This window comes from Bubalus kerabau, chromosome 2, assembly GCF_029407905.1.
Source record: "Bubalus kerabau isolate K-KA32 ecotype Philippines breed swamp buffalo chromosome 2, PCC_UOA_SB_1v2, whole genome shotgun sequence".
NCBI lineage: Eukaryota > Metazoa > Chordata > Mammalia > Artiodactyla > Bovidae > Bubalus > Bubalus kerabau.
In genome coordinates this window covers 203,506,033-203,533,673 of record NC_073625.1, presented here as the reverse complement: position 1 = coordinate 203,533,673, position 27,641 = coordinate 203,506,033, and the positions used below count along the sequence as shown (strand labels likewise).

General features: G+C 42.1%; 2 protein-coding genes across 2 annotated transcripts in view; one reads left to right on the top strand and one right to left on the bottom strand.

The window, feature by feature from the left end:
• The first annotated feature begins 662 nt into the window (after nt 1-662).
• PP2D1 (protein phosphatase 2C like domain containing 1) lies at nt 663-16,213 on the top strand. Its single transcript, XM_055570145.1, has 3 exons — nt 663-706; nt 1,195-2,267; nt 15,411-16,213. Exons 1-3 carry the CDS (start codon nt 663-665, stop codon nt 16,211-16,213), a joined length of 1,920 nt encoding a protein of 639 aa, XP_055426120.1.
• Nucleotides 16,214-16,382: 169 nt separating this feature from the next.
• RAB5A (RAB5A, member RAS oncogene family) overlaps nt 16,383-27,641 on the bottom strand; it is a 33,561-nt gene continuing 22,302 nt past the window's right edge. Inside the window, exons 3-6 of the mRNA XM_055570031.1 lie at nt 24,000-24,151; nt 23,570-23,692; nt 21,572-21,665; nt 16,383-17,757 (exon numbers count right to left, since the gene is read on the bottom strand). Coding sequence (XP_055426006.1) covers nt 17,642-17,757; nt 21,572-21,665; nt 23,570-23,692; nt 24,000-24,151 — 485 coding nt within the window. The 3' untranslated portion in view covers nt 16,383-17,641. The remainder of the gene's footprint in view (nt 17,758-21,571; nt 21,666-23,569; nt 23,693-23,999; nt 24,152-27,641) is intronic.

The window sequence follows — 27,641 nt, the reverse complement described above, 5'->3', positions numbered from 1 at the left end:
CGTCTCCGCTTGCCTGTCCAGCTCCTTGGCTGGGTCCTCCTGCCCCTCCTGCCTGCTAACTGGGCGCCCCGTGGGTTTGCCTTGGCGCCCTTGCTGCTGCTTCTCAACTGAGTGTTTCTCGAGTCAGCTCAGCTGTCACGGTGCCCCTTTCCCGCGCAGACGAAGGGCTGGGCCCTCGGTCGGGCCTCGTCTGGGGCTCTGCTCCGGCTCCAGCGGACCTGTCTGGTTCTCCGTATGAGCGTGTGGATGAGGCCGCAGACGCCTCCCCTCGTCGCTTCAAGGCCAGGACACCAGCTTGATTCTGTAGCCGGCCTGTGGGAGACACTGAAGGAGTGAATGTGAGCCGACGAAGTACTGAAGTGGTGGGTGAGATCGACAGAACTGGAGGGTGTGCTTTAAAATACTCCAGTAAAGAAATGAGTAAAATGAAATACCGTATGGCTGAGGACACAGAAACGAGAGTGAAAAAATGTTAATAATGGTTGAAGCTGGCGACGGTGGCTCGTTGCACATTTCCATTCCTGTGTGTTGTTTAAATTTTCCATTAAAAAAGAAAAACAAAAATTGGTTGGTGAGGCAAAGCCAGGAAAGTTTGCTAATAGGCTAATAGATCAACGAGCATTTATGAGGTGGAAACTGGTGATTGAAGTGTTGCCGTAGGGATGAGTGGCTACATCCAGCAGAGCTGTGCACGGCAGGGATTTAAGTACACATAGGGAGAGAAGTACATTAAATGCGCCCGCATCAGGTACATCTCCCACCCATTTTCCTGAGAATGCTTTAGTTAGGACAAAAGTGTTTTTAAAAATTATTATATCTCTTTACATTATATATATTATATAATATAATTATTTTATTATTAGGAAAAATTTAAGTACAAAAATAATTATGCTCATACTTGAAATCACATTGCTAAGGCTCAAGCGTATACCTTCACTTGCCCGGATAAAGTATTATGCTGATTTCTTTATTTGTTCTTAGAGGTCTATCTGGCTTCCTAGAGATTTTGCCTAATTTCACTCGGGCCTACACAGGCCAGTCACCAGTTCCTTGGGTTGGTACTCTGTGTTTTGAAGGAGGAATCACAGAAAGAGCAATCAGAATATGTTAGATCAATGTTAAATCTTGAGGAGTCAAAGCAAACTGCAAATTGCCTCATTTCAGGCATGTAAATATCTTTCATCCTGTTCACAGAGTGTTTTGGAAAGCAAGGCAATTGTACATGAGAAAACCAACAGCTGATTCAGAGTATGAAGTCCCACTGACATGGAAAAGAAAGCATTTTAAAAGGAAGAAGAAGAGACCATCAAAAGAAGTCTCTGAGAAACACTCTCCAGTACAGGACTACAATGAGATGCTCACATTCCCCTGCTCCATTTGCAAGCATGAGGTTGGCCTGCCTGGAGTTTTCTCCCACAAGAAGCAGCACATGGCTCTGAGCACGCTGGGCTTGCAGTGGATGGGGGGGAAGAAACCAGGGCTCTCGGCGATCATAGGCCAGAGACAGTCTGTCATTACTAAGCTGCTGGCATCTTTTGCGTTCAACGAGAAAACCTTGCAGAGCATTAATAATGCTTTTGAGCTACTGTGGAAGAGACAGATACCAGCATACTATAAGATTATGCAGAACCTTTGCGAGAGTTCCATACATCCTCAAAAAATCGGTCACCTATTAATTAAAGGAGCAGCTGTTTGCAAAGACAGGAATTCTACATGGAGAGTTGACATGAATAATAAATTCATTGTCGTGAATAATTTTGGCAGTAAACCCAACGTGTGTTTTTTTGGTTTGTTTGATGGACATCACGGAGCCTCAGCAGCCGACTTGACCTCAATGGAACTCCCAGTTTTACTACTCCATCAACTTTCCAGACTTGATCCTTCCTACCAGATGACTTCAGAAGAGCAAAAAGTAATCAATTCTTTCAACACAGTGTTTAGTGAAGACTACAGAGCTATAGAAGAGTCCTTCTCCTCCAAAAAGAAAAGGACAAAAGGAATGAAAAGCGTGTATGAGAACATACACAAAGCCTTTGCCAAAGCGTTCTGGAGAATGGACAGGCTTTTACGTCTTGGAAGGAGGGAAGCGTCCAGGGTCCGATGGAGTGGCTGTTCCGCAGTCACTTGCATACTGGAAAGCAGTGTTGAGAGTCCCGAAGCCAGGAAGTCTTGGGGAAGAATCAGTAACCTTGCTGCTTTGGCAGATAGGCACCTTTTCCCGGGGATGCCCCAAATCACCACTGGGGTGCTACACATCGCAAATGTTGGTATGTATATTGAATGGTGGCAGACTACATCTTAATATGTTTTATTCCTGGCAGCAAAACCTCTCATGCTTCCAGAATTATCTGCTGACCTATTATTTAGTGACTTATTCATGCCTAGATATTTCATTGACCAGTTTAAGAAATGATCAACAACCACAGTTTAGATTCAGATTGCAGGCACAAAATGAATTGTAATTATTTCTCAAAGAGGCATGTATATGAAACAATGTGATCCAAATATGAAGTTTTGTAAATGGGGCAGCCACACATGTTACCCCTAAATGGGGCAACACAGCAGTTGATAAAGGCAAAGCAAATCTGTTACACTTGCTTAGATCTGAATGGAACCAAAACATTTCCCACACTTCCCTCTTTCAGGAGAGAGGACGGTTCTCTGAGTGGTGTTAATATAGCTGCTCGCAGTGGTCAGTTACGCCGGTAACTTAACACGTTTGCAAAGGTCATTCTCGTGCTCGCTGGCCAAGCCGCATCAGCTTCATCTTAGAGGAAACAGGCGTTCACGACTCTGTGTTATAGGTGTGGGTTTTTTCTTTTTTCATCTTTTTTGCTACACCACCTGTCATATGGGGACCTCAGCTGCCCAACCAGGGATCGAACCTGTGTCTCCTGCATTGGAAGGGGGAGTCCTAACCACTGGAACACCAGCCAGTCCCTAGGCATATATATGCTTCTCCAAAAAATGTGGCTGGAGTCTTTTATTTCAAGAAGCAATTCTTTTTAAATTTTATTTTAATTTGTATTTATACATGCCTTTATTTGTGGCTGTGCTGGGTCCTCTCTAGGTACAGAGAGCAGGGCTGCCCTTCACTGGGCTGCCAGGCCGTCTCATGGTGTCGGTTTCTCTCGTGGCTGAGCTCATGCTCAGCAGTTGTGGCGATCGGGCCTACTTGCCTCACACCATGTGGAATCCTCCCAGACCAGGGATCGAACCTGTGTCCCCTGCATTGGCAGCAGAGTCCCAACCGCGAGGGACGTCCAAGAAGCAACTCTTCCGACCTGCTGTCTAAAGTTCTAGCTAAGGAGCTTGCCAAAATGGAAAGCCTAGAGGTCAAAAAGTTTCAGCCAAGTTAACTTGAGTTCCATGAGATGCTTAACCAGGGTTCCACCACCCTTTCCTGGGTAGAATTATTATTAATGACAATGTCCACTTATTTAATATTGAATATAGAGTGATTTCTCACGTGGTCTTCCAAGAATTCTCCTATCTAAGGATATCTAAGTACTGCTTTAAAAAATACATACTTGACATGTAACAAGCGTTAATTTGATATTTTTATATTGTAACATGACTGCCATAGTGGCAATAATTACCACTTCTATCACATTACAGAAATATCATTTCTTTTCAGTGGCTGGAAGTTCTAGTCTGTTCGCAAGTTTGACGATTAAAATATATATGTTCTCTCTCTTCCCAATACTATGCATTCCATCTCTAGGACTGATTTACTGATCATTGTAAGTCTGGATCCTTAAACAGCATCGGTTCTCTCTCTTTCTCAACCCTGCCACCATTTCTAAGTGATGTTGACTCGATTTTCCAGATGAGAGAATGGAAACTCGAGAGGTGAAATTATCTGTTTAAGGTGTCCGAGGTAATAGGAACTGGAGATGGAAATCAAGCTGCCTCTGACGGGATTGTTCTAGAGTCTGAAGAGTCTGGGCCTCAGGGAGGAAGACTGACTCCAAAGCAGGGCTAGATAGACCCACCGAGACCACTACAATGTCAAGGTCCCTGGAAGCTGGCCTGTTTCTGGCCTAGCTCTGGCTGTGTGCCCAAAATGGAGACTCCAAATTAAGCAAAACCAAGGAGGCCAGTGTGATGCCAGTTTCCTCAGGGTCTTTGCCATTTCCCAGGTTCTACCCTGAGGTTCCAAAGTGCTTCAGAGCAGGTTTCCTTCAGGGGTGGAGGATTTTCAGGTTTCAGACTAACCTGGGAACTGACCCATATCCCTGGACTTGTGACCTCTGTTAGAATGTATCATTTGATATCAGGGTTCTTGGAAAATGAAAGGAAAATTTATGAGATATTCAGTAAGGAGATGCCATCCTCAAATGTTGAGTTTACTCTGATTCATGATTTCCAAGCTCACTCACTGCTGTTTGGCAGGTTCTAGTCTTCAGGTCAAACATTTGTTGGCTCTAACTTACAGGAATTGTGTTGAATAATTGTGTTAAAATGTGTTAATTGTGCTAAAATGGTTTCATTTGAGCATCTTTCATTTTAATAGAAACAAGTAGAGGAAAAAAATTCAACGAGTGAAAGGGAGGTCATGATTTATAATATAAAAGTGCTCCTAAAAGAAAGCAATTTAAGTGAGTTACAAAAACATAAATTTGGACACAAATTTATTAGGAGCATATTTTGTATTTTATAAAATATGACCTATAAAGCTAGCAAGGAAATTCATTTTTATTTGTTTGAAATTTATCAAATACCAGTATCACCATTAACTCTGAAATTAAAACAAAAAACAAAAAACTCACTTTATAGTGAAATGCAAATGTGGTGATAAAGCCATTGAATAAATGTTGAATTTGTGCATGTGGGAAAAGATTCTTCAAAAGACACTCTTGGTTTTTTGTTCTTAGCACTTCTCATTTGCATTGCATTTTATAATTTCTCTTGGTACTCTTTTACTTCAATTAATCCTCATAGGATTAGAATACTAATAAACATATTGATATGGAAACATACACTTTTTTCATAATATCAAATAAACCACAAACTTTATGTTTTTAATTAACCACACTAGTCCTTATAAACATAAGGGATTTTCATTTGATCTCTTAGATCCTTTTCCCCAATACTTTCATTTTTAATAGCTCTGCTGACATCTAATTCACAAAGCACAGACGTCACCAGGTAAAGTGGACGTCTCCATGGTCTTTAGCACATTCGCTGGTATAGTCCTTTCTCCCCAGCCTGTACTTTGAATTTGTCTTTGAATCAAGTGTCTTCTTAGACAGCTATAGTTGGATACTGCTTCTCTTCATTCCCTGTGGCTGCTATTACAAATTTATCATAAACTTGGTGGCTTAAACTACAGAAATTTATTCTCTCAGGGTTCAAAACCTTCTGCCTCAGCATGACTGGCCCAACATCTTCACGGCAGCGCCCCTCCCGAGGGGGTGGGAAGGACCTGTTTCCTGTTTCTAGCTTCGGTCTGGCTGCCAGCATTCCCTGGGTTGTGGGGTGCCTCCACAGGCACGTTTCCCTCCTCTGTGTCTATAGCCAAACCTCCCGCCTGGGATGGCATTTACAGCCCACCCAGACAACGCCGTGTAAGCATCTCAGGGTCAGAGTCACATCCTCAAAGTCTTTGCCCTTTGAGATAACACTTCCAGGCTCCAGAAGTTAGGTTCTGATACCTCTGGGGACTTTATTCAGCCTGCTACTGGGCGTGTTCGTTTGTTGTTCCATTTTGCTAATCTTTCCCTTTTGATTCAAGTTAGTAATTCATTTACATTTAATGTAATTAATTATAGGGTAGGATATATGTCAGATATTTTGCTGTTAGCTATCTCTTTTTTCTATCATTATTGCTTTCTTTTGTATTAGATATTGTCTAGTTTTCTATTTTGATTCCTGTGTTTCTCTTCCTGTATATTAAAAAAATTCAGTGGCTATCCTGACGATTATAATAAAATCTTAAAAACAATTTGGCTTGGATTCACGCCAATTTAATTTCAAAAAGACGTATACAACATCTTTGCTCCAGGGTAGCTCTATTTCCTCCACTCTTCTTTGTACTTTATAGAATTACATCTTTACACAGTACAAGCCTAAAAACGTTTTATAATTTTTGTCTCATGCAGGACAGGAGAAGAAGAGTGTTACAAAGTAGTTTTTACTGTTTTATATTCACCTATATACAGTTGTGCCTTGAACAACATTATTTGAACAGTGTGGGTTTACTTCTGTGCAAAACTTTTTCAATAGTAAATACCTATTACACAATCCACAGTTGGCTGAATCTGTGAATGTGCAGATATGGGGGCGGGGCTGGCTGTTGGACTTGAATATCCACAGATTTTGGTGGATCTTGAATACCCACGGATACATCTTCAGGAAGCCCCACAACCAGTGCTCCCTGACCCTGAGAGACAACAGTAGTAACCTTTTTTCTGCGGGTGGGTTCAACGTACAGTCCAGCGCTTTCACTTTAATCTGAAAGACTCCCGTCTTATTTCTCGATCGGCAGATCTGCTGGTGGTGAATTCTCCTAGTCTTTGTTTACTTGGGAACATGTTAATTTCTTCACTGTTGAGAGGATAGTTTGCCTTTTGACTATGTCAGGCCATTGCCATCTGGCCTCCGTGGTTTCTGGACTGATTGTTGATCTTACTGAATTCCCTTGGCTGTAGGTAACGAGTCACTTTTCTCATGCTCTTTTCAATATTCTTTTTTGCTTTGTTTTTTGACAGTTTGATTATGACGTGTTTAAGTACTGACCTCTAATTTATACTATTTTGACTTTTTTGAGCTTCTTGGATCTTTTTATTCAAATTTGGGACATTTCTGGCCATTATGTCTTCAAACCTTCTTTCCCCACTCTCTCTTCTTTCAATTATGTGTATGTCAATGTACCTGGTGGTAACTCACAAGTCTCTGAGACTGTTCACGTTACTTCGTTCTTTCTTCCTTCTCTTCTTCAGACTGGATAACCTCAATTTATCAGTCGAATTTGCTGATTCTTCTGCCAGTTCAAATATGATTCTGAGTTCATTTTATTGAATTTTTCATTTAAGAAATTGTACTTTTCAACTCCAGAATTTTGATTTGCTTATTATAATTGCCATCTCTTTATTGATAGCTTCTAATTTGGGGGAATCAGTGTTCTCATGCTTTCACTTTTAGCCGTATTTCCCTTTAAACATATCTATAACTTCTGAAACATTTGTTTTTGGGGGACTGTAATTCTAGTGCCTGGAATCCCTCAGGGACAGTTTCTGCTGATTTATTTCTCTTCTGTGCACGGCCTGTGCTTTGATGCTCGTTGTCTGTCTCCCTGTTCTGTTTTGTTGTTGTTGAAACGTGGACGTTCACAATCACACAGACACCCTTCCTCAGACGTCCTTCCTCGCCAGGGCTGCTGTTGCTACTGTTTTGTGACTTTTAAGAATTAATTTTCTCATGTTGATGTATGGAAAACCAATACAATATTGTAAAGTAATTAACTTCCAATTAAAATAAATAAATTTATATTTAAAAAAAAAGAAACACAAGAATAGTTACAGAAATGCAAAAAAAAAAAAAAAGAAGAAGGCACAGAAGTCGTGTAATGGTAATGCATGCTTTGTAAAGATCATGAAAAAAAAAAGAACTAATTTTCTAGAGTCTCTATGCTGTGTCATGTGTAGACACAAAGTCTCTGCTTGGTTGGTTATGTTGCTGCTGCTGCTAAGTCGCCTCAGTCGTGGCCGACTCTGTGCGACCCCATAGACGGCAGCCCACCAGGCTCCCCCGTCCCTGGGATTCTCCAGGCAAGAACACTGGAGTGGGTTGCCATTTCCTTCTCCAATGCAGGAAGGTGAAAAGTCAAAGTGAAGTCGCTCAGTCGTGTCCGACTCTTCGCGACCCCACGGACTGCAGCCCACCAGGCTCCCCCGTCCCTGGGATTCTCCAGGCAGGACTGGAGTGGGTGCCAGTGTTAGTGTTCAGGCGATGGCACCCCACTCCAGGACTCTTGCCTAGAAAACCCCATGGATGGAGGAGCCTGGTGGGCTGCAGTCCATGGGGTCGCGAAGAGTCGGACACGACTGAGCGACTTCACTTTGACTTTTCACCTTCCTGCATTGGAGAAGGAAATGGCAACCCACTCCAGTGTTCTTGCCTGGAGAATCCCAGGGACGGGGAAGCCTGGTGGGCTGCCGTCTATGGGGTCGCACAGAGTCGGACACGACTGAAGGGACTTAGCAGCAGCAAGAACTAGATGATGGTTTCCTTAAACACCTAGTACTAATACATATGGCTTCCAGTCTTTCTGAGGGGGTATCTTTGTCTTGTAAACAATAGCAGGGGCTTTACAACGCTGCCTAAGCTTTTACTTCCTATTGAGGTCTGTCCTGAAGACCATCCACAGGTGAGTTGTCAGGGGCTGCTCGAGTCCCGGGCCAGCCCACAGCCTGCTGCGTGTGCGCCCTTTTCTATTTTCCTGGGAATATATTTGAGCTTTTCAAAACCCTCTACAGAGTCTCATCATTCAGCTGTTTCTTACACAGTTTACTGGGTGCTGGGATCAGTGCTTCAGGCAGCTGTGCTCTGAAACCATTGCTGCTGATTCTTCTCAGCATACACACTGCTAAGTTGCTCAGTTGTGCCTGACTCTTTGACTGTAGCCCACCAGCCTCCTCTGGCCACAGGATTCTCCAGGCAAGAATACTGGAGTAGGTTGCTATGCCTTCCTCCAGGGGATCTTCCCAACCCGGGGATCGAACTTGCATCTCTTTTATCTTCTGCATTGGCAGACAGATTTTTTACCACTAACGTCATTTGGGAAGCCTGGCAAACACACTGAGGGTCAGTTATTTGCACAGAGTAAGCTCTGAGTCAGATCAAATGATGACAAGATTTGAGAATGGAGCTTTCTTCAGGTAACTGCAAAAAGTCCAAATAGTGACGTTTCTCTGAGGGTAGATTTTTAGGGAGGTCCAAAGCCATTCTTTCCCCTGTAGAGGCTTCTAGACTGGACTGTTGATTTTCATTATAAAACTTTTGGTTTTCAAGGCTACTGCAGAGCTGAAGAGAAAAGGTTTGGAGTAGGTCAAGTTACAAGGCCATAAACACTTCTATTTTTATTAATACCTACTTTAAGCTGTCTCTCTTCAATAATGCTCAGCTTTTTGCAAGCCTTTGGTCAACTTCCGGCATTCTAGAAAAGTTGACTTTAACAGCTTTTCACAGTGCTCTCCGTCCTTTTACTGAGGAGCAGATTTTCAGAGATCCTTACTCTGCAATGGGCTTCCCTGGTGGCAGAGTGATAGAGAGTCCACCTGCCATTGCAGAAGATGCAGGAGACTCAGGTTTGATCCCTGGGTTGGACTAGGAAATGACAACCTACTCCAGTACTCTTGCCTGGAAAACCTCAGGCACAGAGGGTCCTGGTGGGTTATCGTCCTTGGGTTTGCAAAGAGTTGGACGGGGCTGCGCACACATTCACTTGCGTTACCCTGCAGTAATCTAACCTTTTCTTCTTGGATATTGAATCTGCTGTTAATCATATCCAGTGCCTCTTTCATGTTATTTCTTTATTTCTGGCCGTGCTGGGTCTTCGTTGCCGCACAGGCTTTTCTCAGCGGTGGTGCCTGGCTTCTCACGCGGTGGCGTCTCTGGTGGAGCCTGGGCTCAGGCACGCAGGTGCTTGCAGGCTCTAGAGCACAAGCTCGGATGTTCCGGCGCGTGGGCTTGTTGCTCCACGGCCTGTGGGATCTTCTGGGACCAGGGATTAAATTCATGTCTCCTGCCTTGGCAGGCAGATTCTTTACCACTGAGCCACCAGGGAAACCCACATTTCATTTCATATTTTGTATTTTTTATCTTCAGAAGTTTGACTTTTAAAATTATCTTCCATGCCTATAGGATTCCCTGGTGGCTCAGACAGTAGAGTTTGCCTCCAATGCTCGAGGCCTGAGTTCGAGCCCTGCGTCAGGAAGATCCCCTGGAGAAGGGAATGGCAATCTACTCCAGTATTCTTGCCTGGAAAGTCCCATGGACAGAGGAGCCTGGCGAAGTACAGTTCATAGGGTCACAGAGAGTCGGACATGACTGAGCAACTTCACTTTGACTTTCTTTCACTTTCCATGCCTATACTTAACTTCCTGAACAAATGCACTCCACTTACAACTTTGAGAGTTCTTCCTACTGATTCCAATATCTCTGTCAGTTCTGCATTGGTTTCAGTGGATTTTTTGCTTTATTATGGGTAGTTATTTCCCAGCTTATTTGCACGCTTTGTGTTCTAGTTTTTCAGGGCTGCCATAACAAATTATTTTGAACTTGGCAGCTTAACACAACAAAACTCCCTTCTCTTACAGTTCTGGAGACTAGATGCTCCCAATCAAAGTGCTTCCAAGGCCGTGCTCCCCTGAAGTCTCCAGGAAGAGTTCTTCCTTGCCTCTTTCAGCTTCCACTGGGTCCAGGTACTTCTTGGCCTGTAGTTGCAAAAGTGAAAGTCACACAGGCGTGTCCTACTCTGCGACCCCATGGGCTGTAGCCTGCCCGGCTCCTCTGTCCATGGGATTCTCCAGGCAGGAATACTGGAGTGGGTTGCCATTCCCTTCTCCAGGATCTTCCTGACCCAGGGATCGAACCTGGGTCTCCTGCATTGTAGGCAGATTCCTTACCAACTGAGCCAGTAGGGAAGTCCCATACTCCCAGTATCTGGGCCAAAAACCAGTATCCCAGGAAAAAACTCTCCCAATATCTTCCTGTTTTTTTGGGGGGAGGGGCAGGCACTTGGCATGTGGGATGGGATCTTGGTCCCCCACCAGAGAATGAGCCTGTGCCCCCCGCATCTGGAAGCAGTCTTAACCACTAGACTCCCGGGGAGATCCCTCTGTCTTCGCTGACTTGCTACTCTTCTCCCTGTGTGTCTCTTCTATGATGATACTTTTTGGGTTTAGGATCAACTTGGATAATCCATCTCAAAACCCTAACTTAATTACACTTGTAAAGATTTGTTTCCAAATAAGATCATATTCACAGGTCTTATAAGGGGGGTAGTATATGGATTTTTTTTTTTTTTTTAACTTCCTGAGCTTTGTTCTAGGGTGGAGTTACTAGAAACATTTGATTGTTTCAGATTCTACTTTTACAATTTGTCAGATAAATTCAGAGCAATGTCTAATTCAGGTTGAGGCAAGCCCTTCCTCAGTACACTACCCAGTGACCCACAGGTGTTTTTCTAGTCTGACTGCTGTGTCCTCAGCCACGTTTTGCCGATGGGTCTGATAGCTCTTTGCCAGTGCTAGGGCCGGGGCTTCCTCACACACATGGATCAGGACCTTGCTGACACCCGGGGACGCGTCTCTGCAGACCCCTGGCGGTCTCTGAGCACTCTGGTTCTTTCCCTGGTGAAGTCTGGCTGCCTTGGTCTCCCTGGACTCTCAGTTCTGTCTCCTCAACACAGATCAGAGGCTAAGTCCAGTTACTGTTACTGTATCTTGGCCGGAAGCAGAGACATTCCCTATATTAATACTTGGGAGGATTTAACTGAGGCCTCTGTCATCTCGACTACACACTGACCACTGCCTGATCCCTGCCTGTTAACACTGTCAATCTGACTTAAAACGATCAATTTGAGCTTTTCCAGACTACAAATACACAAAGGTTGTGCTTCCAAATGCTTTGTGGTTCCTTTTCTTTCCTCCACCGTTCAGCATCGATTTTGAAACAGTTCATTTTTGTGGTAGTCTGGGAGGGTGAATGAGGGGCATATATTTTTGTTTGGTGTTTCAGTGAGGGCATGGTCGTCTGTGGCCCTAGCTTTGTTGGGGAGAACCACTAGTCTCCCCAAGCTAAACAAGTCCTAGGCTTCGTTTCCTGTTCCGTAATCCTGTGGAAAGTTCAAGGTCACTCATTTAGCTCAACAAGCACTCTCAGCTAAGGTCTGACTTGTGCTCTTGGAATACTCGGGGGTTCAGGCGCTACAGGTTCTGTTCCTTCCTGATACTGAAGTGTTTTAGTGTATCTGCTACCCCAGTATCTTTGTCTGGATGATACATTCTTGCTCATCCTTCCTTTTAATGAGGCCTCAGAAACGACTCGTCTCCTAGTGTCCTGGTGTGTCCCCCCCGTGAGCTCGCTCCAGGTGCAGAGACCAAGCATGCCCTCGCTCGCTGCTGCCTCTCTCCTCAGTTCCTTTGCCTGCAGCGTCCTGTGTCTGGGGTGTCCCTTCACTCCCAGATTCTCTTTCTCATTTCATGACTGACACTGTGTTTGCAGATATTTTCATGTGTCGTCATTCTATCTAGAAATGATTGTTCTTAAAGATGGCTTAGTAAGTTTCTTTTAAAATTATTTCCAGCCCCATCTTTTCCCCTAAAACATAATTCAACTCCAGTCATCTTAAGCAGAAAAAAAAAAAAAAAACTGCATTCTTAAAAAACATTCACCTTTTGTACACATTCCCTTCCCCACCTTCCTTTTTAAGGGGTGGGTTGGTGGTGGACTCATATATACACAACAAATATTTGACAGATGGTTGAGGATGAAGTGTTAAGTACTCTTTAGACTCCAGATGGAAAATGTTGAAGATGAGTTTCATGCTTACACATCTTACAAAAACAAATGAATCTTTTTGGATGTACGCTCAAAACTGTCTACTTAATAATTAAATGTCACTCAGAGAAATAAAGTAACTTAATGAAAGACACACAGACAAAATTGGGACTGGTGTCCCATATGTCAGGTTCTGGTCCCAAGTCCTGCTTCTGAACCAAGCCGCCTTTTTATCCCGGGGCCCTCAGGCATACTAGGGATGCTTCCTTTTCATAAACTGGAGACACCCTGGCAGCTGCAGGAGACAGCTACCTCAGTGCCTTTTGCATAACGAATACGCACGCGGTCTTAAAAAGGCTCCCGTGTCCTCTCAAAGCAGTTAATTCCCATTTGACGAATGTCTCTGCACACGTGGCCTTCTAGTCCCCCTGCTCCATTTTGCTCTGAAGAGCACTGTCTCTCCAGCTATTGAAAGCTAGTAGGTTCATGTCTAGGGATTTGAACTCTCCGTGTTGCTGGTTCACCGCGCTTTGGGTGAGGGTCATCACAGTTCACCGTGTTCCTCATTTCCTCCAGGCTTCACAGGGGCCCTTCCTGAAAGGCAATTGTGCTCTCAAACTGCCAAACCTCGCTCTTCTCTTTTGCCTCAATTCTCCAAGACACATGGACATTGAGGGTTATTTTTAAATCTCCCTCCAATTTCCTATTTTCGTTGAAGCTTTTTGCTCATTAATTCACTCTAGCTCTCAACAGTGTAGTCAATGGCTTTCAGCAACTCTGTTTGCAGCTGACAGCTTACCAGCCCAAGGTTCAGGACATGCAAGTACCAGCTGCCCATCCACTTTCCATCCTGCGTGCCAGGAATCCTCTTTCAGGGCCTGAGTAATCTTCCTCATCATCCCATATTTCCTGAGTTACACATAACAGTTGAGAAACAGCAGGTACCCCTCCTTCCTTCATGCAAAGTCACACAGGTAAGGCTGTGAGGTATTCAGAAGGCAGTGCTGAATAAAGGAATTAAATAATTGTCAAAGGAATTAACTCACTCATGCAAGTCAACGGCAGGACAAAACCTGAAGCCATTACTTAGTGTCCTCAATTTCTGAAAATTTATTTGTGCTGAGCTCAGGGATGTTCACAATAATAAAATCAACCAAAATGGCATTTCCTACTCTGTAGCACAACAATCAAAAAAAAAAAAAAAAAAAAAAAAGGCGAACAGTAGTACATATCTTTACCAAGCTCTCTGCACAGGCAACTAAAATCAAAACACCAATTTATCCCCTTCCGCTGTAACGAGATAATCGTATTAAGTTCTTTTCAAACCACACAGAGGAGACAGTGCTTTTTGCTGAGTGAGCTCTGGTGCGCCACATGCAGAGAACACGTTCAGGAAGCCGGTGGATTTCACTGTTGTGAGCCCCGTTTTCAGAGCTCCAGTCGCACCGTTTACGTGTGCAGGCACACAAAGAAACCTCCTAATGTAAGAGAGGGACTGACCCGTGTGTCCTGCTAACAGAACGGTCCAGTTTACTCTGTTGGCACAATCATAATTTGCAACTAGCAAAAGCCAAGAATTATTTTACTGATTTATCTTCTGCAGAGTGTAAACAGAATGACCAGCAGAAAAGTTAACAGAAATCATTAATAACCAAACCACAAATAAATAGAAGAGGCCATGCAGTTTTGAAGACTATCATTTACAGTTATCAAGTTTCCAAAACTGTCCACATAATCATCTTTTGGTCCCATTCAGTAGCTATTATTATTACTAGGTACTATTATCTAATGCCTAGTAGATATTAGCAGTTTCCATTACGTAAATAAGACAACAGGCTCCCTCTATGCCCAAGCCAATGCTTTACCAACTCAGGCTCCGTCCAGATTAGGGGTGTGAAACTTACCCTCTGACACCTAAGACCCTTTACCTGAAGTATGAGGGGATTCGAAACTAGGGGCTGCAACAACAACATTCTGACTCCAGGTGCAGTACCATGCTTGAAATCAGAATATTTTAATGTAAGTTTTGCCTATGATTCCAGGAATATTAATTCTCATAGGTATTATAAACATACAATTATGTTCCTAAAAACTTTGAGAAGATCAGTTTTTCCTAACAAATGAAAAACAAAAATTTCTTTTTTTGTATACCAAAGAAAAGTTTGGTAATACAACCATCCTTCAAACTGTCTCAAAGGATGACATTTAAATTTTCTTAGGATTTCAATAAAACACACATGACAGGTTTGTCTGAACCATGAACAAACTCTAAGACCTCAGTTTTCAATCAAAGGGTTTAATGTTGGCTAAATATTATCCACTTCACACACTAATGCCACATTATCTTCTCTTCCCAGGGCTGGCTGACCGATTGTAACACACATAACAAACCCAGTAAGATGGATACTAACAGTGGCAGTATAATTTTTTAATCATCCATACCTATAATATATTCAGGTTTTAAGTTTAACCAGTTAAAAAATGATCAAACTCCACTCCTAGAAAAAAAAGCAGCTTGTGTTTTTAATTGAAAAAGCATTTATCAAAACATTAAAAAAATGCCTGCTCTATGGTATATAGATTAGAAAAAAGTTTAATTCTTGATTCTATATATAATACTCAGAAGCTGCTTCATAAAAAGATTATTTTTCATTATCTGTAGTTTGTTGTTTCAATACTAAATATATTTTAAACACTAAGTTTGCTAAGAGGAATAAATGAGCCTTCCAGTTTGAAATCTGAATTACTGTAAATCTAATAATGATGTGAATATTACATATATTAAAAAACTTTTTTTAATGGCCTGCTTTCTGTCTATGCTCTGGAACAAATTAATGACGTTAACAGCATGTTTGACACAACGGGTTATAAATCTCTAGGACCAATTTTTAAACATCTTTTAGGTAATGTGCAAGCAGTCTTATGCAGAAACGGGAAAGGCTTCTGCTTAACCAAAGAGCACAGCACGCGGAACGTGGACGAGAGGAGGCGGGTGCTCCGGCAGGGCGCGGTCATCAGCGCCAACGCGCCGCACGGCCTCCTCCAGGGGCAGACGACCACCACACGAGGACTTGGCTTCCACGGGAATCTCAAGCTGAAAAGATTCATCATCCCAGCGCCTCAGACGGTTTCTGTGCCCATAGATGACTTGTGTCAGTTCCTTATCCTGGGCACCGACGGGCTCTGGGGAGTTCTGGACACGAAGGAGGTCACCGCGCTCGCCATGTCGGCTTTCCAAGCACACAGAGAAACACGGGGTCCTGCCACGGGGAACCAACCGTCACCACCCAGAGGGTCTCTGCTTTGCCCCATCAGCGAACACACCACATCCAGATCAGAGACTAACATCCACATAGTGTTCCAGCGCAAATCTGGAGAACGGGCGTCAACTGCAAGTTCAAAAGAAAACCTGTCAGTTTCAAAACATTCTATTTGTGACCCAGAAAGTTCAGGACTATCTCCACCAAAAAAGACTACTCGTGATCCCTGCAGTGAGGAAGGAACCGGCGGACTGACCAGTGTGGACAGAGAGCCGAAAGACTCAAGAGAAAGACAGGGAGGACCAGGCAGTCCGAGTTTCTACGAGGGCGCTGCCGCGTACGTCAGCCAGGAGCTCGTCAACGCTGCTCTAGCGGCGGGCTCCAGAGACAACATCACAGTCATGGTGATCCTTCTCCACGGAACCGAGCATCAGCTGCTGACATAAAAGCGCTGGCTATCCAGAGAAGAGAAACATGGAGACAGGTCTTCAATGAACCAGGTACCAGAACAATGCATCCATTTTTAAGAATGCAGTAAAGAAAATATAAAAGCAGATTTCAGGTAACACAATGCCATTTGTATATATTCATGTGAAAAAAGAGAAGAACCAGTACTTGCTTTTTAATACCACTTTATTCCAACCTGAGCACCTCAATATAAAACTAAACACTGGTGAACTGTTGTCCTTACTAATTCTGAATTACTGTAAGTGTACAAGTTCCGCTAGCAGTTCAACACTTAAATAGATTAAATCATCTCTGACACATGGTAGATTTCATATAATGAAAATGCCTAAAACAGTTAGTGCAATATACTGATCAAAATAAAATGAACTTTGGAAAACAAGGCTGCAAGATTGTTACTAACATATCCAATACTTATGTTACAAATTACTGGTACATTTTTTATTATGGTTCTAGCCAGGAAGGAACAATTGAAGCCCCTTCCTTTCAAAGGGGGAGAAAAGGAAAAAATTAGCTGTTTTAGTAACTGTACATTTTGTATACTTTTAAGCAACTCTTAAATATTACCGAAAAGTAATAGACATACATGGAGACTACAATGCAGAACCCTATTTACAGCGCAGCTGAAGAGCGGATTTAAAATAATCAAGCTTGAATGTACATAATTGTTAGCGCATTGACCACACTTATGTCCGAAGGGCACAAAGGCCCCCTCCCCACACCCAAACAAAACCCATGTAATGGCCAGCAGTGATTACAAGGAAATCACAGACACCTGGTTTGTTTCATTTTTGCTGAAGAACTCACATGTTTGAAGGGAACACTATCCTTTAAGATGCACTTTACCCCATTTTAAAAAACAACAGGATCAGCTGTAATTTAGATGCCACTAATGTTCATCTTTTCCCACTGAAGATGTGGGACTGTTTCCTTGTGGCGAATTTGTTAAAATGTGGAATGTATACTTTAAATAAGGACACTAAGAGAAATTACAGGTTGCCTGGATATGGCAGCTAAGCATAAATATCTTTAGAACCTCCTTCCAGAGCAGAAGTTTTTTCTGAAAAGCCCAAATGAGTAAGTTCCAAATTTTTTTCACACAACTGGCTGGTTCACTGTGGGTTCAGAGTCATTTGTCTATATCGCTGGAGAAGAGCCGCGAGCCCCGCTGACTTCCAAGGAGACAGCCGTGCACACGGCTCCCCCCCCCACTGCCGAGACATGGTCAGAGGGCCGCACGCATGCCACTCAAGATTAGGGTCAGAACACGGAAAATAATTCTGTATTAGAAACTTGACTATTGTTAAGTCTCTTCTTTTTGAAAGTCATACTGGGCTGGTTAAACGCTCCAATTGCACTCTTATTAACAATCAGGACGCAGAAGAGCACTCCGGGAGTCCGCGCGGGGCTCAGTTGCCGCAGCACTGGCCCCTGGCGGGCTGGGCGGGCTCCGCGAGGTCCACTCCTCTGCCTCTGGCCGAGTTCGCTCCTGGATTCTGTGGTTCGTTCTTTGGCAACTTTTTAGCTGAGGGATAAATTATCAAACACAATCAGAATAGCTGTATTTAACTGTTTATATAGATTCATTTCACAATACCAGAAAAGGTTATACTTTATTTCGTAATCGCTGCCGCTGCTAAGTCGCTTCAGTCGTGTCCGACTCTGTGCGACCCCATGGACGGCAGTCCACCAGGCTCCCCCGTCCCTGGGATTCTCCAGGCAAGAACGCTGGAGTGGGCTGCCATTTCCTTCTCCTCGTAATCACTAGTACTCCTGTTATTTAAAGGAAATCTGAAGTTATAAAGATAATAGCAGCCACCATGTTCATAACCAAGAAGCTCAGCTCCAGGACTTCGTTGGGGGTCCAGTGGTTAAGATTCCGAGCTCCCAATGCAGGGGCACGGATTTGATTCCTGGCTGCAGAACTGAGATCCCACAAGCCGCCTGAGGCAGCCAAAACCCAAAACAGACAAGCTCAGCTCCGCCCGTCGGCACTCTCTGGACAGCCACACACTTTCCAGAACAAGTCAGGACAGAAAACACTGTCCCCTCAGTAGAATGTGTCCGCTACTGACCAAATTATTACCCTAAATCATAACAGACTGAGTCTCCTATTTTCTTCCTTGCTTATATACCTCTACCTTCCAACGGTTATCCTCTGGCTTACCTTATCTTGTGGCTGATAAAGAATCCTAATATGATTCATCAATAGCTCTGCCTGATATAAATGGACTTGATCCTGAAGGTACTATCTCAAAAAACCATTTTCCAAAGCTGAGCCCGATAAGCATGGCTGCCACATTTGCACAAACCCCGCAACTGCCGTTACGCGTGGCGTCAGCTTTGCTAATTCTCCGCAGCGTGGGTCCCAATGATGAGAAAAACTACCTGCCAGATGCAGTCGGCTTGGGTCTCAAGGATCCTCGCATGCTGGGATTTATGAAGCATCTCTAAGAGCACTGACCGTTCCTGTCGCCTCAGGGATGGCCCACCTTGGCAAGAATTCAGCTCGGCCTGAGCCATGGCTTGGGTTACACAAAAGCCAAACAGGCTCTACTTAGAAATGTAAATGCCTAGGTGTGTCCTGGGCCTTTCACCCTTTGTTGTAACATTTCACAACAGCACTAACCATCTTTAGAATCCCAGACGCTGCGCTGGACGCTGGATCCGGGAGCCGGGGCACCAAGGTTTGGGCAGCAAAGCCTCACCGTGGGCCACTTCTCTAACAATGGCTCCAGGAGGGGCAGGTGAACGGTGAGCAAAAGGCTGCATTTCCAGTCAGTGTACTTACAAACAAAGCCCCGTGAGGACCAAGAGGAGGCTAACGTTACAAACGTTATTATAATTAACAACAAGTTGTCTTAGACTGAATGATCATTTCTCCCTTTAGCATACTTCTGCAAGGGCTTTTCGGAGAAGGCAATGGCACCCCACTCCAGTACTTGGCCTGGAAAATCCCATGGATGGAGCAGACTGGAAGGCTGCAGTCCATGGGGTCACGACGAGTCGGACATGACTGAGAGACTTCACTTTCACGCATTGGAGAAGGAAATGGCAACCCACTCCAGTGTTCTTGCCTGGAGAATCCCAGGGACGGGGGAGCCTGGTGGGCTGCCATCTATGGGGTCACACGGAGTCGGAAACGACTGAAGCGACTTAGCAGCAGCAGCAAGGGCTTTTTGTAATTAGATCTAAGTGAATAAGGGGCTGAAAGACATAAGCTGGAATGAGGAACCTTTAACTTATACTGGTTAATTTTTATTGTGTTAAGATAATCTAAAACATCTCTTTGGGGAGTCTCAAAAGAAGTAGTCTCCTACCTCATTGAGTGCTGCAGCTCACCAATATGACCCTGAATTGATTAGGATTTTAAGAAGCTAAAAATCCTGAATCAAGAAAGATGTGTAATGAAAAAAGCCACTGAAGACCTTATCACATTAAAAGCAGATGATAAATTTATTGTAGACTCTCCCACTAAACAAGTGTACTCTACTTGGGAAGTCAGATCAGATCAGTCGCTCAGTCGTGTCCGACTCTTTGCGACCCTGTGAATCGCAGCACGCCAGGCCGCAAGTCATCAAAAGCGCAAATATGGAGTTCACTGATTTATTCAAGGGACAAATGGAGAGGTCACAATTCAATTTACACTTGGGAGTTTCTTTCAAGGGAAAAAAATTCTAATTTCAGAAATGTAAACAAAAGCTCTAATAACACAGACTACTTTCTGACTGAAAAACAAAAAAAACCTTATTAGCAAGCCTAAATAAAAGGTACAAATTAAATAAAGCCCATCTGGTGGAGTTTTAATAGCATCAGAAAGAAAGGTTTAAAGTTCAACCTGATTGGAGGGGCACATCATCTCTTCATTTCCTGTTACTAACTTTTCAGATGTGGTTTTGGGTGTGATTGTTCCATTTATTAAAAAAGAAAAAAGTATATACTGTCGCATAATCCCTCTTAACTATGCTAGTATTTCCCTAATAACCTGCAACCCTGAGTTTCTCAGGAAAGTATTTTACATAGCAAATAGGCAGGTTTTACTAAATGAAGCCACCATTAAACTCCCTCATCTAGGGAGAGAGCAGGACAGCGCTAGTGGTCTTACTGGGTTTTTTTTAGCCTCTCGATCAGCTGTTAACTGGTTAATTTACGACTTCAATACCAGAGGAAATTTATCAGGGATCCAGGATGTAGACACCCCAGGCGATCATCACTGCTGTGTGCAGCGCTGCCGCAGGATGGCATGCGTGCTCGGCAGCAGACTGTGGGCGCCCTTCCCAGAGAGCGTGCACCTTCAAACCACCAGCAGGCGGGGTGGGGTCAGTTACCCAGTCGTGTGCGACTCTCTGTGACCCCACGACTGCAGCCCTCCAGGCTCCTCTGTCCATGGGATTCTCTGCAGGCAAGAAGGCTGGAGTGGGTTGTCATTCCCTTCTCCAGAGGATCTTCCTGACCCAGGGATCGAGCCTGGGTCTCCTGCACTGCAGGCAGATTCTTTACCAGCTGAGCTACCAGGGAAGCCCCACACCAGAAGGCAAGGGTCAATAAACATATTTTAATTGTTGTTACAAAAAAGGGAAGCTTCCTTATTCCCACTAAACTTCATCACCTATAGTCAACAACTGCACAAGAGCGCGCATCATTACTGACAGCCCTGAGAGGCAAGGCAGGCGCGCTGCGGGGCCAGACGCCACGGAGGCCACAAGGGCCGCGCGCTGCTCTGCTCTCCTTCCTGGCCTCTGTGCCTCAAAGCTCTGAAATGTTCTCTGTTAAAGTATTTGCATTAAAACAATTTGTCAATCTGTATGTACAATGTACTTATCAGTGTTATACCTGTCAGTAATCCATGATTTAAAAAGAACTTGAAAAATAAAAACAATGCTCTGTTTAGGGCAAAGGAGAGAGGAGTTAATGATCAGTGAGAAAAAGCTCATTAAGACTGTATGTTGCACTGAAAACATTACTGAGCTTATCCCTCTTTTATATAAAAGTTATAATATAACCTAATACAAAAATGTATTTGTCCAAAATTTTCAGTGAAATCTTCAGAAAATCTACCTGCTTGAACTATTAGCTCAAAGTTCAGGCTTTCAACTCACCTAGAAGAAACTTAACTAAACTGAAAGCACTGTAACCTAATGGTAGTAAGTTTTCAAATTTAACAATATGCCTAACAAAGTAATGCTTCATGGAAGAAATCTAGCATAGTAGTATAATCATTAAAAAAAAAAAAAAAATTTTTTTTTTTTTTAAACAAAAAGAAGACTGTCAAACCAAATATGCCCCCAGTATAACTTGTTTTAACTATATTTACTGTGTGCAAAAAAAGCTAATCTTACCTATTGCCATGAATATTTCATTTACATTCATTGATGTTTTAGCTGATGTCTCCATAAATAATAAACTGTTATCATCCGCATAGGACTGTGCCTCCTGTTTGCATAACAAAAAATGAGATAAATGAGATATTTTTACACATACTATTGCTATACCTCCCTTATTTTGGTTATTAAAAAAAACAGGCTTCCTTAGTACAACTGTATAATAAGCAATTACTTATAGCTGAAACAAAGGTAAGGGTACTGCAGTTATAATTTCCTTTTCCTGCCTTAACTTCTCGCACCATCCCAGCCTGCTTCATCTGGTCCCCCATGAAACCTGCCCTCAGATGACGAGTCTGAGGGAGGTGGTGGCGTCGTCACTAAGCGGCGTTTGACTCTTTGCCACGCCCTGGACTGTAGCCCGCCAGGCTCCTCTGTCCATGGGACTTTCCAAGCAAGAACACTGGAGCAGGTTGCCATTTCCTTCTCTGGGAGAAAGGGGAGGCCATTCTGTTCTAAATCCCGTAAAACTCTCTTTGATCTGTATGGCAATTTCATTTTACTTATGCTCATTATATGCAATGAAGACAAAGGGAAACCCAATACTGAACACTGACTTCCACCGCTAAATGGTGCCCTGTATTTCTTTAATCCTGGATGACTTCCACAAGCACTATTTTAAGTGTGTCATGAGTCATCTTTGAAAATCTTGTTACTACTTCACAGTGTCATGCTTTACCGTTTACTTGTGTTATTATTTTTGAGCCTCATAGCTGTTGTGAAGAACCATCAGTCATCTTTCCAATTTGATTAAACAAAACGCAGCTCCTCTGCAACGCTATGTGACACTCTAATGTGACCGCTCTGCCCGCGCCTGTGTGCTGAGGGGGTGACGATCGCAGAACGAGCGACAGATGGCACCGTACCTCACAGGGGTGTTACAGAAGTAAGGGAAACCACACGTGCGCATGCTCAGTTTACTACCTAACGGAGCAAGAACCAGTGCTCTTTCTCCCATGTGAATTACTCCAACACCAAAGAAGAAAATTATCCCATCACTGATTATACACTTAGTGACCACACGTCTCTGGCAGAGAACTAAAGAGCGAGAGGATGGGAGAGTCTAAAAACGTCTAACTAGAGACAGCTGCTTTATTTTAAATGACTTTTGCAGAAAGGAACATTCTTAATTAGACATATTAGAAAACATGCAAACTGGATTTTTAAAAAACTTTTATTTTTGAAGACCCTTTTAAGAACAACTACACAGGTGCATGTGACCATGTGGGCATGCATTATGTGTGCTGATATAATATACAGGTACATTTTTTAAAAGTTAGGAAGGATACTGAAGTGTATGTGAGGGTTGGAGGGATTGGGGTAGGAGGCAATCATTTTTTCCTTTATATACTTCCATACTGTTTGTGAACAAATTACTTCTTTTGTAACTGTTTAGGTCAACAAAAATCTTTGAATCAGCTTATATATAAATAAAGATATTTTAAAATTCTTTATTGTGAGTTTCTTTACACATATGTGTGAAGATTCTCGGATATATATAAATTTTCTTTTTAAAAAAATTTTATACTGGAATATAGTTGATTAAAAATGCTGTGTTAGTTTCAGGTAGACAGCAAAGTGATTCAGCTACATTGATATACATGTATCTATTCTTTTTCAGATTCTTTTCCCATTTAAGTCGTTAACATCGAGCAGTGTATGCCACACAGTACGTCCTTGCTGGTTATCCATTTTTAGGCACAGCAGTGTGTGCCTGTCCATCCCAAACTCACTGTTCCTCCCCTACTGCCCCGTAACCATTAAGTTCATTCTTTAAGTCAGTCTGTGAGTCTGAGATCTTATTATCATGAGATTTAATTACATAGTATACCACATGTCTAATGACAAAGCATATCACATACCATTTGTCTAAAATTTTCTATCATTTGTATAGTTTTAAAATTCAAGTGTGGACACAGAAGAAAAATACGCACCCACAAGTTAAATTCAGCATACCTGAAAGTCGACAGCTCTTTTATTTGCCAGATCGGCCTTGTTTCCTGATAAAGCTATTACAATGTTAGGACTGGCTTGCCTCTGAAGCTCTTTAACCCAGTTTTTGGCTCTGGCAAAGGACTCCTGGGAACAAAGAAACAGCTATTTGGCACAGGCTGAAAGAATAAGGAGCGTCTTTGTGAGATGAGGCTTTAAAGACTGTCCAATGTGACTCTTGGAAAGATTCTTAGGACTATTGTATTATTGAGACACTTTCATGTTTTTTTAAAATCAGCTTTTCTATTTCATAAAAGCTATTTCTATTTCTGCTTTGGCAGAAATGTCATACTTGGCTAACAAAGCTTTAAAAAAATCTCTTCTGTAACTGAAATTCTGAATACTAGAAACGGAGATTCAAACAAGTTTCAGTGCAGAATGCACCTCTACTCACCTCGTTCGTGATGTCGTACACGACTATGGCGGCCTGGGCGCCTCTGTAGTACATGGGCGCCAGGCTGTGGTACCGCTCTTGGCCAGCCGTGTCCCATATTTCAAATTTTACTGTCGTGTCATCAAGACATACCGTTTGAGTCAGAAAAGCAGCTGAAAGAAGAAAATGTCTGCAGTAAGTTTATCATTTTTCTCCTAATATTTTAATTTTATAGAAAACACCTGGAAACCTTATTTACTGCATACTCACAGTTAATAGTGGCTTTAAATACCGGCAAGATCCATGCTTCAAAGCTAGATTCATAAATGCTTGCATATAAAACCTTTGTAATAAAATCAGATTGAAAGTGCCTCTTACATTCTTAAAAAGTATAATATTAAATAACTTTAAGACAGCTCTTAAGCTGTTTTTACCAACTGTGAATTTAAAACCTTTAAATTGTAAAATGATTTAAGAAATACACCGCTGATATTGCTGAAACAATGGGGGTGGTGGATGCGCAGGCCTGTAGCCCACCTGCGCTGACAGCAGCCACGCCCCCTCCTCGGGGCTTCCGGCCCTGGGAGCTCAGTGTCAGCTCCATCACTAAACCAGCGCATTTCTTGTATTATCCCATCAAAGCATTATGAGACTTTCATATCTGTAATCATTATTACCTCAACCTAGACTTAATTTATTAACAGAGATTCAGTATCAACTCCTAGCGTTCATCCTTCACTTTACGGATTTTTGGATTTGTACTTTTTCATCTGTTCTTTTCTCAGATTTTAATAAGAAAGTAACATTTTACAATGATATTTTTGCTCTTAAAAAGATGGCTGATATATCTCACAAATGATTACTGTATCACTTATTTTCTGAAAATAATATGAAGTAAAATGTCTTTTATAAACAAGATTCTCCCAGCTCTAGAAATAAGCATCAGGAAAGACCACGTGTATATTTATGAAAAACAAGAAACTGATTTGTAAGAGGTAAGTTATGAACAACTGAACTGTACTTCAAGGTACGGCTAACCCTAACCCTCACCTTTCAGGAGTAGTTAGCGGCACGAGAGCTCAACAAGACGACACCCAGCCGCTCCCCAGCATGGGGGCCACACAGTAGCACCCACAGTCCCCCTCCTTCATGACCACGGTAACTAAACCCCGCTGCTCCATCATTCACACTAGTTGGTGTGCTTCTTCCTTTTTCTTTTAGCTCAAGGTGTATTCCATTCCTTCTCTGAAACTGGCACAGATTGAAGTTATAAAGTTTTCAAATACTCTGTCCTCCCATGTAAGAGATTATTCATTCCTGTAAATTGTAGCAGTTTATCTAGTGATGTCAATCTTAAGAGATTTACGAGTTAATACCACTATGCTGAATAAGTCTGATTTGATTTACATGGCATATATTAAACGTTACATACATTTTCATGCTCTTTTTATTAGGTCAACTGACTGCTGTGACGGCTTTAGTACCAACAACTATAATCGTCTCCATTTTGCAACCATCGTAATAGAAACGTCTATTTTCAGCTAAATTCTATTAATAGTTCTGTGAATTCTCACAAGTGGCTAGTCATATTTAAAATATACGCCAGTGAAAACTACTTTTACCATACAAAATCAGCAATAATATTTTTAGAAATTCTGTATGTACAATGAAGGATACCAAAAAAGCACTATGTCACTTTTTCACAGAGATGAAAAGTTCTCATGCAGAATCAGTATTTTTAAAAACTTTAAAAAATTAAGTACTCCTTTTTAAATGAAAGGGATAAAAGGTAAGGAATGGATCACAAAATACCATCCCTTTCTCAAGTACAGTTTGATGCAACTTGAAAAAACTGGGTTATAATTTGCATTCAGACTTTTGTTGTCTCTATTCCATAACCACAAAGTACAGTGATAACAAACAGATTCATTTACACTTTTCATAAATCAACCCTAGGCTCAGGTAAAGAATTACGAATTATGCTGCCTTAAAGGAAATATAATCTGATTCTCCAACCAGTTAAAGATATCACAAAAGGCTACCAATCTTTTTTTATAAATGCATGTACAAAATGACAAAACACAGGAAAAACAAATTTCAGCTAATACATTAAAAGAGTAACAACCCCATGACCAAGGAGTTTCTTTCAGAAATACAAAGCTATTACACCAACAGGCTAAAAAAGAAAAATCATATATTATTTAAATAAACTATAAAAGGGCATCTGAGTCAATATTCCTAATATACACACAGAATTCTTCCTTAAAACAGATCAAGTGTCAATTTCATCCTTAAGCCTGAAACCAGCATTTTACTCAAAGCTCTTAAGCAATCTCTCTGAATTTAGAAGCCAGATATGAAAGTCAAGATCACAATTACATAATATCACTTCAGATATTCTTATAATAAATAAGTAACAAATTACTAGAAAGAGACATTATTTGGAAGAAGCAAGAAGACTGAAATGAAAATCCAAAGACACCAGCTAAAATAAAGCAGACAGTAAGTTCTTTAAATTGGCTGGAAAAGATCAAGGTAATTGCCTTACAATATATAAGCAACGACCACATTTTCAGTGGTATGCTGGGAGAAGACTTGACCCTACCAAATTAGCAAAGAACAAGGTCAATCAGCTCACTCCTCACCTCTGGGAAGCATTCCTCTATCACACCCTTCCAGCAGGTCCTGTCTTTGCGCTCCCAGAGCTCCCTGTGCGGACACGTTTCATACTTTCTATAATTACTGGTGTACAGGAACTTTTTTTCTCCTAGACTGAGAGTTCCTTAAGAAATGATCTTTATTCTTGTCCATACCCAGTATCTAATATAAATCTCAGTTCATATAAATATTCAAAAAGCTTGCTGAATTTCATAACAGATATGTACAATTATTCTGGACTATTTTGACTAATTACAGTTTCCAAATAGGAAAAAATAGGTATCTCAAAAGGCCTCTCTGAAGTTATCATGTAACCAACACAACCTCAAACTACCAACAAGATCTTTTTAACTTAGTAACACCATATTGTTAACACGGTATGTTAAAAAGAGCGTGATTTGGGGGGAGGAGAGAAAGGCCAATATTAGAGGCCAGTGGAACGATGTGAGTACACACACAAACGTGAGATCTATTTAAAAGTGCTGTGGGGCCACAAGAGCAGAAATACGGGACTAAAATAGCCCAGTATTATAAACATTATATACTGCATGACCCTCAAGATTTCTCCAAATCCTCAAGTTTTCAAGGACTAATGAAGGATTTAACTTTAGTCAGTCCAGTATAGATGATATCTTCAAATCCTCAGTGCTTCGAAATGGACATTACTAGTCATTTTTAAAGTTGTAAAAATAAATTCTAGCACTCAAAACATAAACTACTACATCAATCCTGTAGCAACATTAACCAACCACCAACTTACCTGAATCTGCAAAACCACTTTAATTTATCCAAAACATCTATTTTCTAAGAACCATCACTTTCTTAGACCTCTTCAGTTTTCTCTTCACTTCCATCACCAGCTCTAGCAGTTGGGTTTCTTTTCGGGCCCGTATTTCACAAAGAAACAGCTTTTATCACTTTGAGAGTTACTGTGTACGTGACGACAGAGAAAAACAAAGCTGCATTGAGATGCGGGTGCCGGCCTGCCTAACAGGCCCCTCTGAG

Coding starts and splice junctions, on each gene's coding strand:
- PP2D1 (XM_055570145.1), top strand. CDS start 663: ATGAGTGGCTACATCCAGCAGAGCTGTGCACGGCAGGGATTTAA. Junction 707..1,194: donor TGTGCACGGCAGGGATTTAA/GTACACATAGGG, acceptor TCCTGTTCACAG/AGTGTTTTGGAAAGCAAGGC. Junction 2,268..15,410: donor GCTACACATCGCAAATGTTG/GTATGTATATTG, acceptor AACATCTTTTAG/GTAATGTGCAAGCAGTCTTA.